General features: G+C 39.6%; 1 protein-coding gene across 4 annotated transcripts in view; it reads right to left on the bottom strand.

Annotated features, from left to right (window-relative positions):
- Positions 1–12,480, bottom strand: part of sptlc1 (serine palmitoyltransferase, long chain base subunit 1) — a 33,397-nt gene extending 20,917 nt beyond the window's left edge. For 3 of the 4 annotated variants that reach the window (XR_013844599.1, XM_080017310.1, XM_080017311.1), the window contains exons 1-7: positions 12,309–12,480; positions 8,784–8,891; positions 8,607–8,701; positions 6,264–6,357; positions 4,932–5,004; positions 3,784–3,916; positions 2,978–3,107 (exon numbers count right to left, since the gene is read on the bottom strand). Coding sequence is in view for 3 of the 4 variants with exons in the window: in XM_080017310.1 (XP_079873436.1) it covers positions 2,978–3,107; positions 3,784–3,916; positions 4,932–5,004; positions 6,264–6,357; positions 8,607–8,701; positions 8,784–8,891; positions 12,309–12,362 (687 nt within the window). In the remaining variant the exon portion in view is untranslated. The remainder of the gene's footprint in view (positions 1–2,977; positions 3,108–3,783; positions 3,917–4,931; positions 5,005–6,263; positions 6,358–8,606; positions 8,702–8,783; positions 8,892–12,308) is intronic. The other variant, XM_080017312.1, reaches the window with a different exon arrangement.
- Positions 12,481–14,760: the final 2,280 nt, after the last annotated feature.

The following is a 14,760-nucleotide window of genomic DNA, read 5'->3' as shown; positions in this document are numbered from 1 at the left end:
TCAAAGTTGTTCGTTTAGGGATCGTATGAGGTCGTATGAGGTAACTGCCGATGCTTTTTTGGCGTACATTATGATAAAAAATGGACAAAAAATACTAAAAAGTGCAAGAGTCAACCGCAAGGGGAGGCGCCACTATCGCCACATTATTGATATTATTACTATTTGTATTTAACAGATTTGCAAATTTTATTATTTAATAGGCTAAATTGGAATTATTTTGAGATGATATGCATGCAAGTATATAAATGGAGAGACCTTGATTGGATTTAGTTCTATATCCCATATTGAGCTCAATCATTAAATGTATAAAAGCATCAGATATTATAGAGTGCATTATAGAACCAGAATAATTCTTGATTATTTCTTATTTTAATATGACATTCTAGTTGTCTAGTCTAGTTCTTGAAACAATCTTCAGAAGCGGAGTTAAGGATTACTACGTTAACACTAACACAGGATTACTATGTTAACACTAATGTATGAGAACAATACATTAAGCACCTGAGGGTTTTTTCACACAAGCCCAAAAGCCTGATATCCTGCTGAGAGACTTGCCTACTCAGACACTCCTAAGATTCAAGATTCAAGATTCAAGATTTTTATGTATGTGACAAATAAAAATCTTGAATCTTGAATCTTGAATCCTGCATTTCCAAGAAGGTCTGTAAAAACCTTGTATACAGACATCCAGTTTGGCCAACGTCAGGCTGAATAGAAAAAGAAAAAACTCGGGACATTTTCTGAACAACCAAAAAGGTTCTCTTATGGAAAATCAAATGCAAGCGTTGACTACTGCTGATCCTTCCCTCCACCAACAAACATGAAGTATATCTGGAATGTGGTTATGAGTTCATATAGTTAAATTTAGTCTTAGATATGGATTTTATTCGTAGATTCCAATAAGATAGAATTGAACGATATCTCTGAAGTATAATTGTATTGTATCCAATTTACATTATATGGAATTTTTAGCATTATTGCATTTTTCCTTATGGTGTTGTTCCAGTTGGAACAACCAAACAACCAAAGTTCATGTAAAGAGAAATGTTTTGCTCCCTACAATGTCCATTTTAACATGAAAGAATCAGATCACACTTGGCCCTGTTTACCTTCTATGGAGATGAAGAAACTCAAAAGGGGGCGCAGACTTGTTGGAGACCGCTGACCCAAGCCACAACCTGTTTTTCTGTATAAAGCCTCCTGTCTTTTCGTGTGATATCAGATTGATCCGAGCGTTGCTTTGTACCAATACTGAATCTTTCTCTTTATTCTGCAGAATAAATAATCTTGAATATTCTCAGTTTTGTTTTCTTGTACCAGGCAGATTAACCTTACCGATCATTGCGGAAGAATTTCTTCCACAGTATGTATATGTATGTGACGAATAAACCTCTTGAATCATCGGCTATAAGCTCGCTACCAACCCTCACGCAGTGGGTGCTCTGGACAGAGCCAATGAGGTGTAAATTTAAAGAGAGCTGGGGAAATATCCACCGCAGGAAGGCTGCGAGCCCTGACGGAGTGATCCCCAGGGTGTTCAGAACCTGTGCAGACCAACTGTGTGGAATAGTACAGTACCTTTTCAGCGTGAGCCTCAGTTTAGACAGGGCTCCATTGCCATAGCACATCATGCCTGGACACGGGGGGATGGTAGCTCAGGAGGCAGAGCTGGTCGTCTAGTAATCTAAAGGTTGCTGGTTCGATCCCAGGCTCCTCCTGCTAGCATGCTGTAGTGTCCTTGAGCAAGACACTTAACCCCTAATTGCTCCTGATGGCTGCGTCCGTTGGTGTTTGAATAATTGTAAGTCGCTTTGGATAAAAGCGTCTGCTTAATGTAATGTAATGGACACGTTAACCAAGAACCTTTAATCTCCCAGGGGATGGTTCTGACCCTCTTCCTTTTTAATCTCTAAAAAAAGCATACTTGTCACTTGCAGAAGTTCTGTGATGACTCTTTGTTGAGAGATGCAAGCAGAATCAAATGCTGCTCAACATCAGAAAGACAAAATAGATGGTGGAGGACTTCAGAAGGATACACCCACGCTCCCTCCAGGAGAGAGGACATGGAGGTGGTCCAGAAGTATAAGTACCTGGGGGGGTACATTTGGACAACAAACTAGACTGGTAATGTGGAAGCCCTGTAAAAAAAGGGCCAAAGTCGACTTTGGTCTGAGTGCTTAGGTCTTTTGGAGTGTGCAGTACTCTAATGGACATTTTATATCAGTCAGTTGTGGCCAGTGCGGTGATCTATGCGGTGGTGTGATGGTGCAGCAGCATCAAGGCGGGTGAACAAGCAAATAAAGAACGCTGTCGTCGTGGTCACCCTGGACCGTGTGGAGTCGGTGGCTAAATGAGGATAAGGGCCAATTTGCAGGCCAACGCCTGCCACCCCCTACATGACACTGTGGCAGAGCAGAGAAGCACCTTCAGCAACACATAGACAACCACAGTGCTCCAAGGAGTGCTACAAGAGGTATTTTCTGCCTGCTGTAATAAGACTGAAAATCTCTTCCTCTGGCTTGCTGGATCCTCAGGCTATATCTTTTTATATTCATTAATTGAATGCAAATATTAGTTTGTGTGCTCTTGGCAAAATGTATACAAAGGCCGTTTTCAGCTTTAATTAATTTGAAATGGTAAATGTCCAACTGACCAAACTATGAGCAATTGCATTGATATACTGGAGAAGATGAATGATGCAGAAGCTATACAGATGCAGACACTTGAAACTGAACAGCCAGAAACTGGAACTTAATAGTTACCGCACAATGGTGGTTGCCAGTTGGCAAGCACAACACAGCACTGCTGATTCCAAGTGTTGCAAATCTACAAAACTGCTTTCAAAAAATGTTGTACCACAAAAAAATTATGTGAAACGGTTTAACAGGATAATACTTTTTACTTTACTACTTTTTATTTTACAAAAGCTGCTGAACCACCTTGGGACAACAAATGCCATCTCGATCTGGGGACTTACCTTTTGGTCCTCCAGCTCTTGCTCGTTAAGTAGTCTCTCTAGGTCCGCCATATCATTGTGTTTAAAGTATTTCACAAAGCTGCGGGAGGCTTGGAGGCCCTTCTGGATAGAAAAGCATGCCGCCTCGTCCCTGGATTGCAAAGCGGGAAAGATGGCATTCAAAACGCGTGTACTCTGAAAATGTGCTATGGTTAAAAGCCGTGATGCTCTTTTGAGCAAGATTCTAGAAGTGATGAAAAGTTATACTGTAACTAAGATTTGACCTACTAATTCAGAGAAATGTGCTAAAACATTTAAATATTTGACAATAATGTTGTCGGCCTGGCTGATACCATGGGCAACCAGATTTGGGTCGTTTTCAGCCATCTTGTGTGGTCTGGTAGACCTGCATATTCTGCTAAAAATACCTTGATTATCACTATTATTAGACTGAATGGACTTCAATGGAGGAACGCATATTTTAGTGAATGAACCACCTGATTGACAGTTTATACAGCAATTAAAGATTAAACTTTAGAACTAACGTGCAAACTATTTTTGTTAATGTTAATTCATTAGTATTTGTATTAAAAATTTCCATGAAATGTAATGTCTGGTTTAAAATGCTACTCTTTGGAAACATGGCCAGTTGTGTGGCGAAAATGTGTCTATTTTGTAGACACAAAATATGTTGTACTACTTCTTGATAAATGCTAAATGTGGCCATACTTGAGACATGTTGATTTCTATCAGGGTGAAGAAAATATAAAATATAAAATATACAGTGAAATTGTAAAACCTCTGTATTGATTCAGGTGAGTACTTACACAAAGACAATGTCCCCTCGTTTTGAATAGGCTGGTATTGCACTGGCGATGGTCGCAAAACCATAGGAATATATAATGGCTTCTTCTGTGTGCATGAATTTAGCTAGTTGGTTCTCCAACTCCAAGTGAACATCTGAGAAAAATAAATACACAAAAACATTCACCGCCTCTGTGCCTCGTGTGTATAATTAGATTCAAACAGAAATTCTGGGTATGTGCATTATATATGGAAACACGTCCAAGTGAAATCAAAATGCATTTTTTATAGAAAAAAATAAGTACACATCTGTATGATACCTCGATAATGTATCAGCTGTGTAGTCATTTTGGACTAAATCTGCATCATACAAAACAAGAAATTTATATTTATCTTATCTTTCTGCAAGGCGTAGCCAATTGGGGAGAGAAAGATTGTGCTTTGGTTGGCAGCTTGAAAGACAATAAAAACTGATATCTATTGTCTTGTACTAGGGACATAGCGTAAGCAATTAGCATTACACAAAGGAATGTGGTTGACAATGCATGTCAAGATCCCTTGTCAAAGGTAATGGTTTACACACTGGTACTGCATACCTTTTACAAAAGAAAAAGCAATATCAGGAAAAGTGCATTTTCTGAAGAATGAACAAGGGGTTGCTGAGAGCAGGGTGTGCTAAAGCTGTTGGAGTTGAAGGAGAGTGAGAAACGCACCTAATTTGGATATTGAAATCTGATAAATGTAACTCAGGATCTTGAGCGCATGGTGACATTATCTCACAATGCACTTTGTAATGCAATGTCACATTGTTAAACAATGTGGCAAAAAAAAGAAAGAAAAAAAAAAAAGGATAAACTGCAACGTCTCAAAAAAAAAAAACCAAATATATTGCAAGTATATTGCAACATGAAGCTACACTTTCAAAATTGTAAAATCAATCTTTTTTAGAAGGGTAGTTTTGGCCAAGATGTAAGCAGGGAGGAGAGAATGGTCAGAGATTTGGTGAGAAATTGTGAATTTGGTGAGAGATTAATAGTTAATAGTTTGGAGTAAAGAGAAACATAGATACGACTGCTCTCAGCGACCCCATGTTGGAAACCCTTGACAAAGTTATACTTGAATAACAGAATGCAGTCAAGTGATAATGGAACATGCAAGCACTCTCATTCACCGAAAGTTCCGTAAAACCCTCTTGGACCGCATGTGCCAACGCCGTATTTCTTGAGGGATTCTAAAGCCTTTTGCTGCAACGAAAAAAATACAAAAAAACCTGTTAGAATTGAAATACAAAACTAACACCAATAGTCTTTTTTGAAAGTCATACATTTGCTTAAATTTGCACCTATGTCACCTTGTATCTATGTCAAATTGAAGGCTAACTCATGTATTTCTCAATCCAGGCTTTTCATGTTTGTTTAGTTTTAGTAACACCAGAATTTTGCAAAGGGGACAACTGGAATGGCCCAAGACAACATTGTCTGGACGGTTAAAATTAGGTAACACAAAAAACAGACAGAAGACATCATGGGACAATTTATTCTGAATACACGACTTAAGTTTTTGTAAATAAGCATTTGATGAAGAAAAGCACACCTGCCCAATTATTTTTGGTGAGACTTTATTTTTGCAAATCCTAGATTTTTTTGTGTAGATACTCTCTATTTTCACAAACAAGTACACACTATATATGAGTTGGTCAAATGTGTACCTCTTGTTATATGACCAAATAGCAGTTTATTCGCATACTGAGTTGGCTTAATAGTATTCTTGGTTTGTTAGCTTATAGAATTGTGCTACGGCTAACATGTTAATGCTACCAATGGTGGGCCTCTTGACCTTATATTACATGAATTACATCTCCTCATTGCCCTGCTGATTGTTAGCCTAGCCTAGCTTATATTCAGTCCTTTACAGAACAGGGTTCTGTTTGCCCCCAGTTCAACCCTTGACAGAAAAAAAGATTTGACATATTGTGTGGATGAATAAGCACACTTAGCATAATTTCCCTTTTTTATACTTTTATGTCCTTAGCCAACGTTCAAGTATGTCAAAATTAAACATTAAAAGTATTAACGTTTTCCAATAAATATCTGGTTAAAAAAATGCAAGTTGTTGGAAGCATGGAAAGATGTGTGCTGCAAAATGCATCCATATAGCATTTATAGAGCAGCTCATCATCTACAAATAAGATAAAACTAGAAACAGTAAGACTGAAAAAATGTTGTGCCAGTTGTATTTTAATGGTTTTGAATTTATGAGGGCAGCATGAGTCTATCCATCCCCACTAAAAAGGTGAACTGCACATACATACATGCTCTTATATGGACCAACCCCCCCTATCAAAAAATTGTATTGAATATCGGTACTTTTCAAAGTTTGTATCAAAGCTGTTAAGTTCAGTATTGCGAAAACACTACTTAAAAGTAGAAGTCATCTTTATTCCTGCTGGTTAACTGTTAAGAGAAATTTTAAAAGTGGTACTTGTACCCATGATTAGACCAACCTTTACTCGTGGGTTGTCAAGAAGACCAAGGAAGTTAAACGAGGCGAAATTAACACACTTTTTCCCATTTATGATGATTTGTCTGCTCAGTGGACTGGAAGATAAAAGAGTGGGTTTAGTTAGGAAAAATGACAAAACAAATGTTCAAAATAACTTTACAATTTTCTCCAGTGCCAAAATTAAGTACAGTAGAACCCTGTTGATCTGAAGCCCACTTATCTGCATTTACAGCTCAATCAAACAAGAACCACCCCCTATAGGAGCGCGTGATTTATGAGATTACCGTTTTCAAATTGGAGCTTTCATGGACTGCATTTAAACACAATGAGAAGCTGCAGCAGAGCTGTACTCAGCAGTAAAGCATTCAGCGAGTTTGTGCTATGAACAGTTAAAAATGAAGGGAGGCAACATTTGAATTAACAACATTTTAAGGCCTCAGTTGAAAAATTGCAGTCAGCCGATAGCTTTACTCAGTGGCTTTATTAGTCACTCACTTTAGATTAAGTACATCTTTCAACCCCCCCCCGGCGTTCTTTTTTTGACACAACGCATTTTCCAGGTTTGGCCCAAACACATCCATTTTATTTTCACTTTTTATACTTGAAGGACAGAGAAAGCAGCTGCAACCAGGAAACTACTCTAACTACCTAACTCGCTGATAACTCTCCCTATGAGACTATGGTTTTTAAAGTATGGACAGTCATGCTCCTGTATAGTTATGTCTCCTGGAAAACTTTCGATTTCTACAGATATTCTCCTCTCCGTCCATAACTCAGAAGTGAGGGCGGCTGCTTGCTTCCCCGAAACGAGCTGCTGCTTTATGGACAGCTGCAGTGCAGAGAGCCGCTGTATCAGTGGCGTATTGGGAAACCGGGAAAGATACTACTTTTTTGAATTTCACTTAAATTGCTGCTGTAACACTGACAGCAGCTGCTGTCCACCGGCTGCTAACAGCAGCGGTGTTATCTTAATGCAGGTTTGTGGCCTAACATATTTAAGACTGTGCAAAATTTTAATTTTAATACCTGATAATCGTACTGACAAATATTTTAATACTGCCTCAGTACTTTTTAAGGACGTGCTGACAACGTGCAGTCGTTATCTCAGTACTATACACACAGAGATGAAATTGGTATTGACATTGCCTAAATTTGGGAAAACACTTGTGTGGCAGACAAAGGGACGTGGGCAAGCACCGGTTGCGGACGACAGCACAGTTCCCTTTTCCCTTGGCCACCAAGCTGCCTTGAGTCAGATCAATCAGCGCTGTGCGGGTGCTGGAGGGGCACACAGGCTCATGGGCAGCCCAATGTTCCTCTGCTGGGCCTGTGGGAAGAGATCCCCACAAGTAAGGGTTTAGGGAGGGAGGCGGAGTCTTTCTGGCCGTGGTGCGCCGACGTTGCGGGAGTTTTATTGTTCATTTCAACATGTGGCACAGAGGCCACAATTATATAGATCACTGAGGAGTCTTCAAATAATCGTGGATAATAATGGTCCTCTTGGAAGCAGGAGGAATGGCGTTCCTCTGCTGGGCTGCTCACGAGCCTGTGTGACCCTCCTCTGGAAGACAAACAAACATTCAGAAAAGACTCGACCACCATAATCTTTTCTTAATGTTTGAGGCAGCTTGGTGGCTGCGGGAAAAGGGAACAGTGCTGTTGTCCGCAGCCGGTGCTTGACCAGGCCCCTTTGTCCGCCACAACTTGATTGTAGTCCAAAACAGACACGGATGTAGACAGCGGACGCGGTTCTGCACACGCTACATTTGGGTGTCTGCATGGTGGACATGGACATGGTTCCACACATGCACACTAGAAATCAAAATGGGTAAAAGACGACACAAATTTATGGTAGGGTTCCACCTTTTTCTGAACCGTGCCAACAGAATACATTAAGCTCGGAAGTGGGGAATACCTGCTCGGAATTACCAGTTTCCGGACTACCATAAAACACTGACTAATAAACAAAGTTAGATGCTTAACAACCTGTAACTTATGTTTAAGTGACAATTGTCAACTTATTTTCTGGAAATCTCTTTTTCATTCAGTTTTTATTCTGTTCTGTTGTTTGTACTGTTTAACAAACCTGCCAAAGAACATCACTAGCGCATGTGCAGTCGGCGCTATTGTAGGCGCGTACAGTCATCCATAGACATGGGTAGCTGACAAAATTTGTCACGTGGATCCTCGCGGCTACGCGGATGCGGAAAGTATCATTTGGCCTTAAAACAGTGAATTTCCTCAAAAACTGGAGTATCCCTTTAATGTGGGTTCAGACAAACCAGCTTTCACTGCGCTAAACTGACAACAAATCACAGAAACAGAAGCCATCTAGGATGCTTACCCGCTAACAACATCATAGCTGTGGGACGAATTGCCATTGGACATAGTGGGAACAAGGGTTTCTGGTTGCCATTCTTCAATTAGGTCCTCCTTTTCCTGTGGGCGCACATGTAAGGTGATTAAAGGGGAAAAAAGGACATCAATTTCAACTGTGTATTACTTATTAAAAAGGTTGTACCTTCTCAGTAAGTTTATAGGTCTCCTGGAGTTTATAAGTCTTGGAGAACAAAAGCCGGATGATCCACAATATGAGAATCCCTTCCAAGATCAGATGATATGCAGGTGCCTGATAAGTACAGACATCATTGTAAAAATATGTTTGGGGGGGTGTGACACATTCGAATTGAACTCTTTGATAAGAGGCTAATGGTGCTGTTTGGATTACAAACCAAAACATTTCTTAGATTCACTCAACCCAAAGTGGACAAAATAAAGCATAGTTGCTGCTTATTAATAAATAATGATAACATGATAGTAATGAAACAAACTTCCAGTCCAATCTATCCCCTTCATGTATGTATTAGCGTGAGATCTATGCACATGTACTGTTTCTACTAGATGAGGGATGGCTCAATACCACTTTTTCATGTCAGATAACGATACCGCAACTTTGAGTATCTACCGATACCGAAACCTTGAGTATCTGCCGATACCAATCCGATACAGTGTTTTTCCCTCTCTTAAACAACTAAGCTGTAAATAATACATTTGTCTGGATGCACTTTGTTTAACCTAGCCACCTAAAAAACATCAGGCTCAAACTGTGAAACAAATATTCTAGTCCACTAAAGGAAGAAATAGATAGCCCACAACATGACTCAGTTATGAGTCCAAGTACCTATCTTTCCATTCAGCTTTTGATCTTCCAGGACCTGAAACTCACACGTCTCTGTCAATGGGAACACAGGAGATGTGAAATCTGCCACTTCCACTGCTGTTCTAAACACAGACGCATTTGCGAGCCACAAAGAATAGAATTTAAATGCTGTATCTTTGAAGTCAGCTCTCTCTCTCTCTCTTTTAATTGGATATCCGATCCAGTGATTTTGGCCAGTATTGGACAGATACCGATACTGTGTATCGGGTCAGCGCATCCCTATACTAGATGTGTATCCAATAATGATGAACATGGTAATAATTATAATAAGAGCAAAAAAGATAGCTGCAAGCAGCTATGAACAGGCTATGGAGCCCAAAGCCCTTTTCTGGATATTCTCATAATGTTCACAGGTTCTGATCAGCATCATGAGTTTGAGTATACCAAGGGTGTCAAAAATGGTCCAAAGGCTAAAAAGTAATTAGGGGTGCTATAAAGCCTTGCCCTAAATTACTTTTCACATATTAACCAATAACTGACAGTTTCTAAGAACCGGACGTTATCGGTAGTTAAAACTTTTACTTCCACCTCCTTTATCTGATTGGCAAAGCGAACATAATGTCACATTGAGGAGCGCCGCTGCTGTTTAGCTCGAGTCGCATGGGAGATGAAAGCGGCACTGCATCATACAGAGGATTTTAGCGGCGAGCTCCAAACGATAATGTTTAGTGAAGGAGGACCGGAGGGCAGATATTTCAATCGGCAGCTGGGGCAATGGCACCGAAATGAGCCAGAAAATCTGCGTTTCGATTCGGTCCGGTAGATACCGATCGTATAGGAACCGGTACCATAATGGTAGCAGGTTTCGGTACCCAACCCAAACATCCCGCGCATGATCATGTTTTGATTTTGTGTGCACGGAGAGGAGCGCTATTCACAGACGTCAGTTGTGTGTGAGCTGCATGCAGCTCTACAATGAAATAATTATTAATTTATTTAATAATAATAACACATTTTAAATAGTAAAAAAAAAAATTAAAAAAAAAAATTCTATATGGGGTGGTCAATGTTGATATTGTGAACAGTGCAAGAGCCACAGCTCTCTCACACACCAATTCTCCCTCCCTCCTAGTGTTTCATATGATATTGGATGATGATTAAAAAAAAACAAAAAAAACAAAACACTTTGCATATTTGCAAGTCACTAGCACTGTCTTGAAAAAGGGTCGCAAAATACAACTAAATGGTTGCAGTCCTGAGCCCTGCCACTTTAGAGTGTTTTGAGAGAGTTTGTCTCTAATGTTTAGATTTTTAAATGTCCATGCTGAAAAATGGCAGTCACAAAGTATGGTCGGCCTTTTCTGTCCCTAACCCTGTTCTTGGTTCTAGACCAGCAGCCAAGTGATGCCTCTCTGGAACCGGTTTTTCTCGACAAGAGCTGGTTCATTTGCTGTAAAAACTTTTTGTAAAAACGAAGAACTGGTTCGACATCAGGCACAGGCTCCGACCTGCCCTCAAAATGTCTTGATGAAAAAGGGTTAACAGATAGCTTTCAATGTTGCAATAAACAAGCAGTTAAATTGAGATCCTGGACTGTGAATCATTTTTGAAACCATGACATTATAAAGGTAAGCTAAACTGCAGTTCACTGTTTAACCCTTCATGTTCCTGCTGTGTGTTTAGCTCTGTAAGCTCTGTTAGATACAGTATGTTACCCAAACACACCGCAGGACTCTGCTGTCCACCGGTTGCTAACAGCTTACTAGCTCTCCTCCTGCTGATTGAATATATTGACTAATAGTCTAAATTTAGTCTAGTACTTGATCCAAAGTAAATGGGATTTTCGACTAAAAGTCTAAAATTATTATTATCTAGATGTCTGCTTTACCTCATATGCTCACACACAGCCAGGGACTGGTACAGTGGGATAATCAGAATCTTTATATTTTTCATAGGTCTTGCGGAGTGGCCAGCCAGTGAAAACAACTACTGTAACAGCATGAGAAGACACGCTGCGTTGTAGTCAGCACTCAGTTCAGTTTGTAATTTGTTTGGCAATAGTCGTATATTACATACAAACATCCCTTTCATCCCAGAGGCCTCCCGGGGAAGATCTCAGTTCGCCCCCAACACATTTTCTATTGTTCCTGTGGCAACACCGTTGAGCTCGAGCCCTGGAGCGTGGTTTCAGCATCTTCAGCGGACAGGCCCCCAGCATCTCAGAGCAGAAGGAACTGCCTTATTTTCATATACTACTCCCTAATTTTTTTTAATGATTCACATTTGGCTGGATGGTTAATAACACATTTTTCTGTGATCTGACAAACTCAGAACACATTTAATACTTTACAGGGACGATTTGAAAAATTGTGTAGTCTGGGCCAGGCATGAGCAAAAACATGTGAATGTCAAAAAAATAGAATTAGAAAGTGCGAATTCCCCCACAGAGCAAATTCAGGGTGAACTTAGAAGCCCCAAATCAGTATCAACATTTCCTAACTATTTTAAAAACAGCCAGCTTGATGCCACATGGATAGAAATACAGCAATACTTTTGTAAGGAAATTCATAGGCCAGACTTAGCATTCATTAGCCCCAGCGCTATATATTACACCTTCAAAAGCAAAAAAGTGGCTACGACCGTGACACTGCAGACATTGCTTTCAATAAACTGTAAACATTATAGTTACAGTATGAAGAATATTTGTCGATTATTTGCTCCATCGTCTAGTAAAAAAATAAAATAACACACACACATCATGATTAAAGCACATAGAAGATGCCAGACCGGTCTTTGTCAAACAAATACTAACAACTTAATCATGATGTTTGGTATCATAGATCATTGGCATTTTAAAGTTCATGCTTAAAAAGACGGCGATATTACCTCATAAACAGCTTGCACCATTTCCACCAACACCCATTGCTGACCGGACGACATTTTTATTTATATCGTCCTGCGTCTTCTGTCTGTTCCTTTCTTTATTTCTTTCTTTCTCCTTATTTCGTTCTTACTTATAATATTTTCTTAATTTCTTCCGTTTTCCGTCTTCATTCTTCCTTCTTCCGCCTTATTTTTTCTTCTTCTTCTATTATAGCGATGAGAAAACAACAAAATAGTGCATTACCGCCACCAATTGGTAAGGAGTGTGGATCGAAATTTCAAGTTTCAAAAAATGTTGTTCAAAAATTAATAAATATATAACACAAAACAGACAAAATATAAGAGGTGGAGGCGGGGTCTGGCTTCTCCGAAAGTCCACCACCAACACTACAGGGTTTGGTTTTATAGTAAGTGATCTGCTGCAATTTTGGGATACCGTTATATCCCATTATCCTTTATTGCAGTTATAGCCCTTGTATCACTTGTTTTGTTGAATCCTCTGAATTTCCTCCCGGGGAGATCTTATCTTATCTTTTATATCCCATAGGCGGTACATTTGTATATTGTGAAATATCATGCTTGTGCAAAAGCAAGCAGTTCTACTAATTTGAAAGGCATGTTTATTGCATCAACGCAAGTGGCACACACATTTTGAATACAAAACTCGTCCGTTGTAGGAATTCTGTACATCACTTTCTTCTGTTGATCACAACTGGCACTGTAACAATTACAATGATTACACATATGCACAGTAACGCCAAAGCCAGTATTTGGTAAATTTTCTTTCGTCTGCGTTCTGCTTTCTTCTTTCTCAGCAGCGAATCGAATCCGGGTGTGTAGAGGTCTTCGAGCCAGAAAGCCAAATCCAGTGGATTCTCATCTTCGTCCTACAAGTAAAAGATAAATAAATAAATAAAAATAGGTTCACTATTTTCTCACCCAGCCCTGAAATATTATATAATATTATATAAATCTTGATTCCCATCATTCATAATGTCTTAGGGCTTAACTATTGAGAAACCTACCGTTCCGTTGCAACTTAATGCGAAATAACACATTTTATTTTATACTACTTTTAGTTATTGCAACAGTATATCAAAAGCGTAATGTTGGCTACAGTAGGTTGCCAGTTTGTAGTCTCTTACAGTCTCTGTACTTAAGTATTTTTGAGAGTATCTGTAATTTACTTGAGTTATTATATTTCTGTCGACTTTTACTTAGCTACATTAAGCCCCAAATTAGAATAATTTTACTCCGTTACATTAACCCTGAACACCTTTGTTACTCACAAACGGTTCATGGTTTGCTAGTGGTGGGTGAACGAAAAAAAAAAATCGCTCAAATCGGAGCTGCGGAGCTTTACAGTGGCTTTGTATGGTGTTGGGGAGGGGCCATGCCAAGTATGACTGCTCTACCTCATCCAGTCATGATTAAGGCCCGCGCAAAAAATCCAGACCACAAAAATGGTGAGAATCAGTTAAACGTTCCAAGACTACAATTCAGTACTACATTGTTCACAGTTTTTCCCACATTTTTTTACCAATGATTTTCTAACATGTATAATGAAACAAATCACTGAATTCACTTTACAGGGACTTTAAGTTTTGTTTTTGCGGCAAAAGTCTGGCCTCTCTTCAGCATTTATAAACAAGGGGAATCGACATATTAATAAGGCCTGAGATGCAAAATAGCAAACCTATCCTTTAATAATCGTTATCTACCCTCATCCTGAATTACCGCCATAACGCCTGTGAGGTCACCATGAATGGACTGTTCATATTCCTGTATCGTCCAGGAGGGCTTGTATTTTCCAGCGTCTCCCGTATCTCCGGTCCTCTTCACCATGTAGAGTGGATTCCTCTTGATATTGGGCGTGAATATGACAGGGGTGATGTGTTTGTCCAGGTGCCTGTCAACAAATGGCATGGGGCTTCTATCTGGTGACAGTTGGGGTTCGGTCAAGGCCTGCCGTTGAGCCTGTGGTTTGAAAAAAAATACATTTAACAGTTTTTAAAAAAACAAAAATGTGAAAAACAGTTTATTTTAATTTAGGGTTAAAGATAAATCAAATCCATTTATGCAGCTGTCATGCAGCTATGAAGTGAAGGGAATTATGAAGAGGATGAAGAGTGGACAGGCGGTTGGTTCAGATGACAAACTTGTGGAGGCATAGAGATGTTAAGGAGAGATGGCAGTGGAGTTTTTAACTAGATTGTTAAATACAATCTTGGAAAGTGAGAAGATGCCTGAGGAGCAGAGAAAAGTGTACTGGTACCGATTTTCAAGAATAGAGTAAAGAGTAGTGGAAGCTAGGTTAAGAGGAGAGGTGATTAGTGTGCAGCTGTAGGGTTTCGTGCCAGGGAAGACCACGGCAGATGTGCGTTGCATTGGGTCTTTGTGGATTTAGAGAAAGCATATGACAGGGTGCTGAGAGAGGAGGTTTGGTATTGTATGA

This window comes from Zeus faber (assembly GCF_960531495.2).
Source record: "Zeus faber genome assembly, chromosome: 17".
Classification (NCBI taxonomy): Eukaryota; Metazoa; Chordata; class Actinopteri; order Zeiformes; family Zeidae; genus Zeus; species Zeus faber.
The sequence above is the reverse complement of the archived record's forward strand: the minus strand, read 5'-3'. Positions and strand labels throughout refer to the sequence as shown.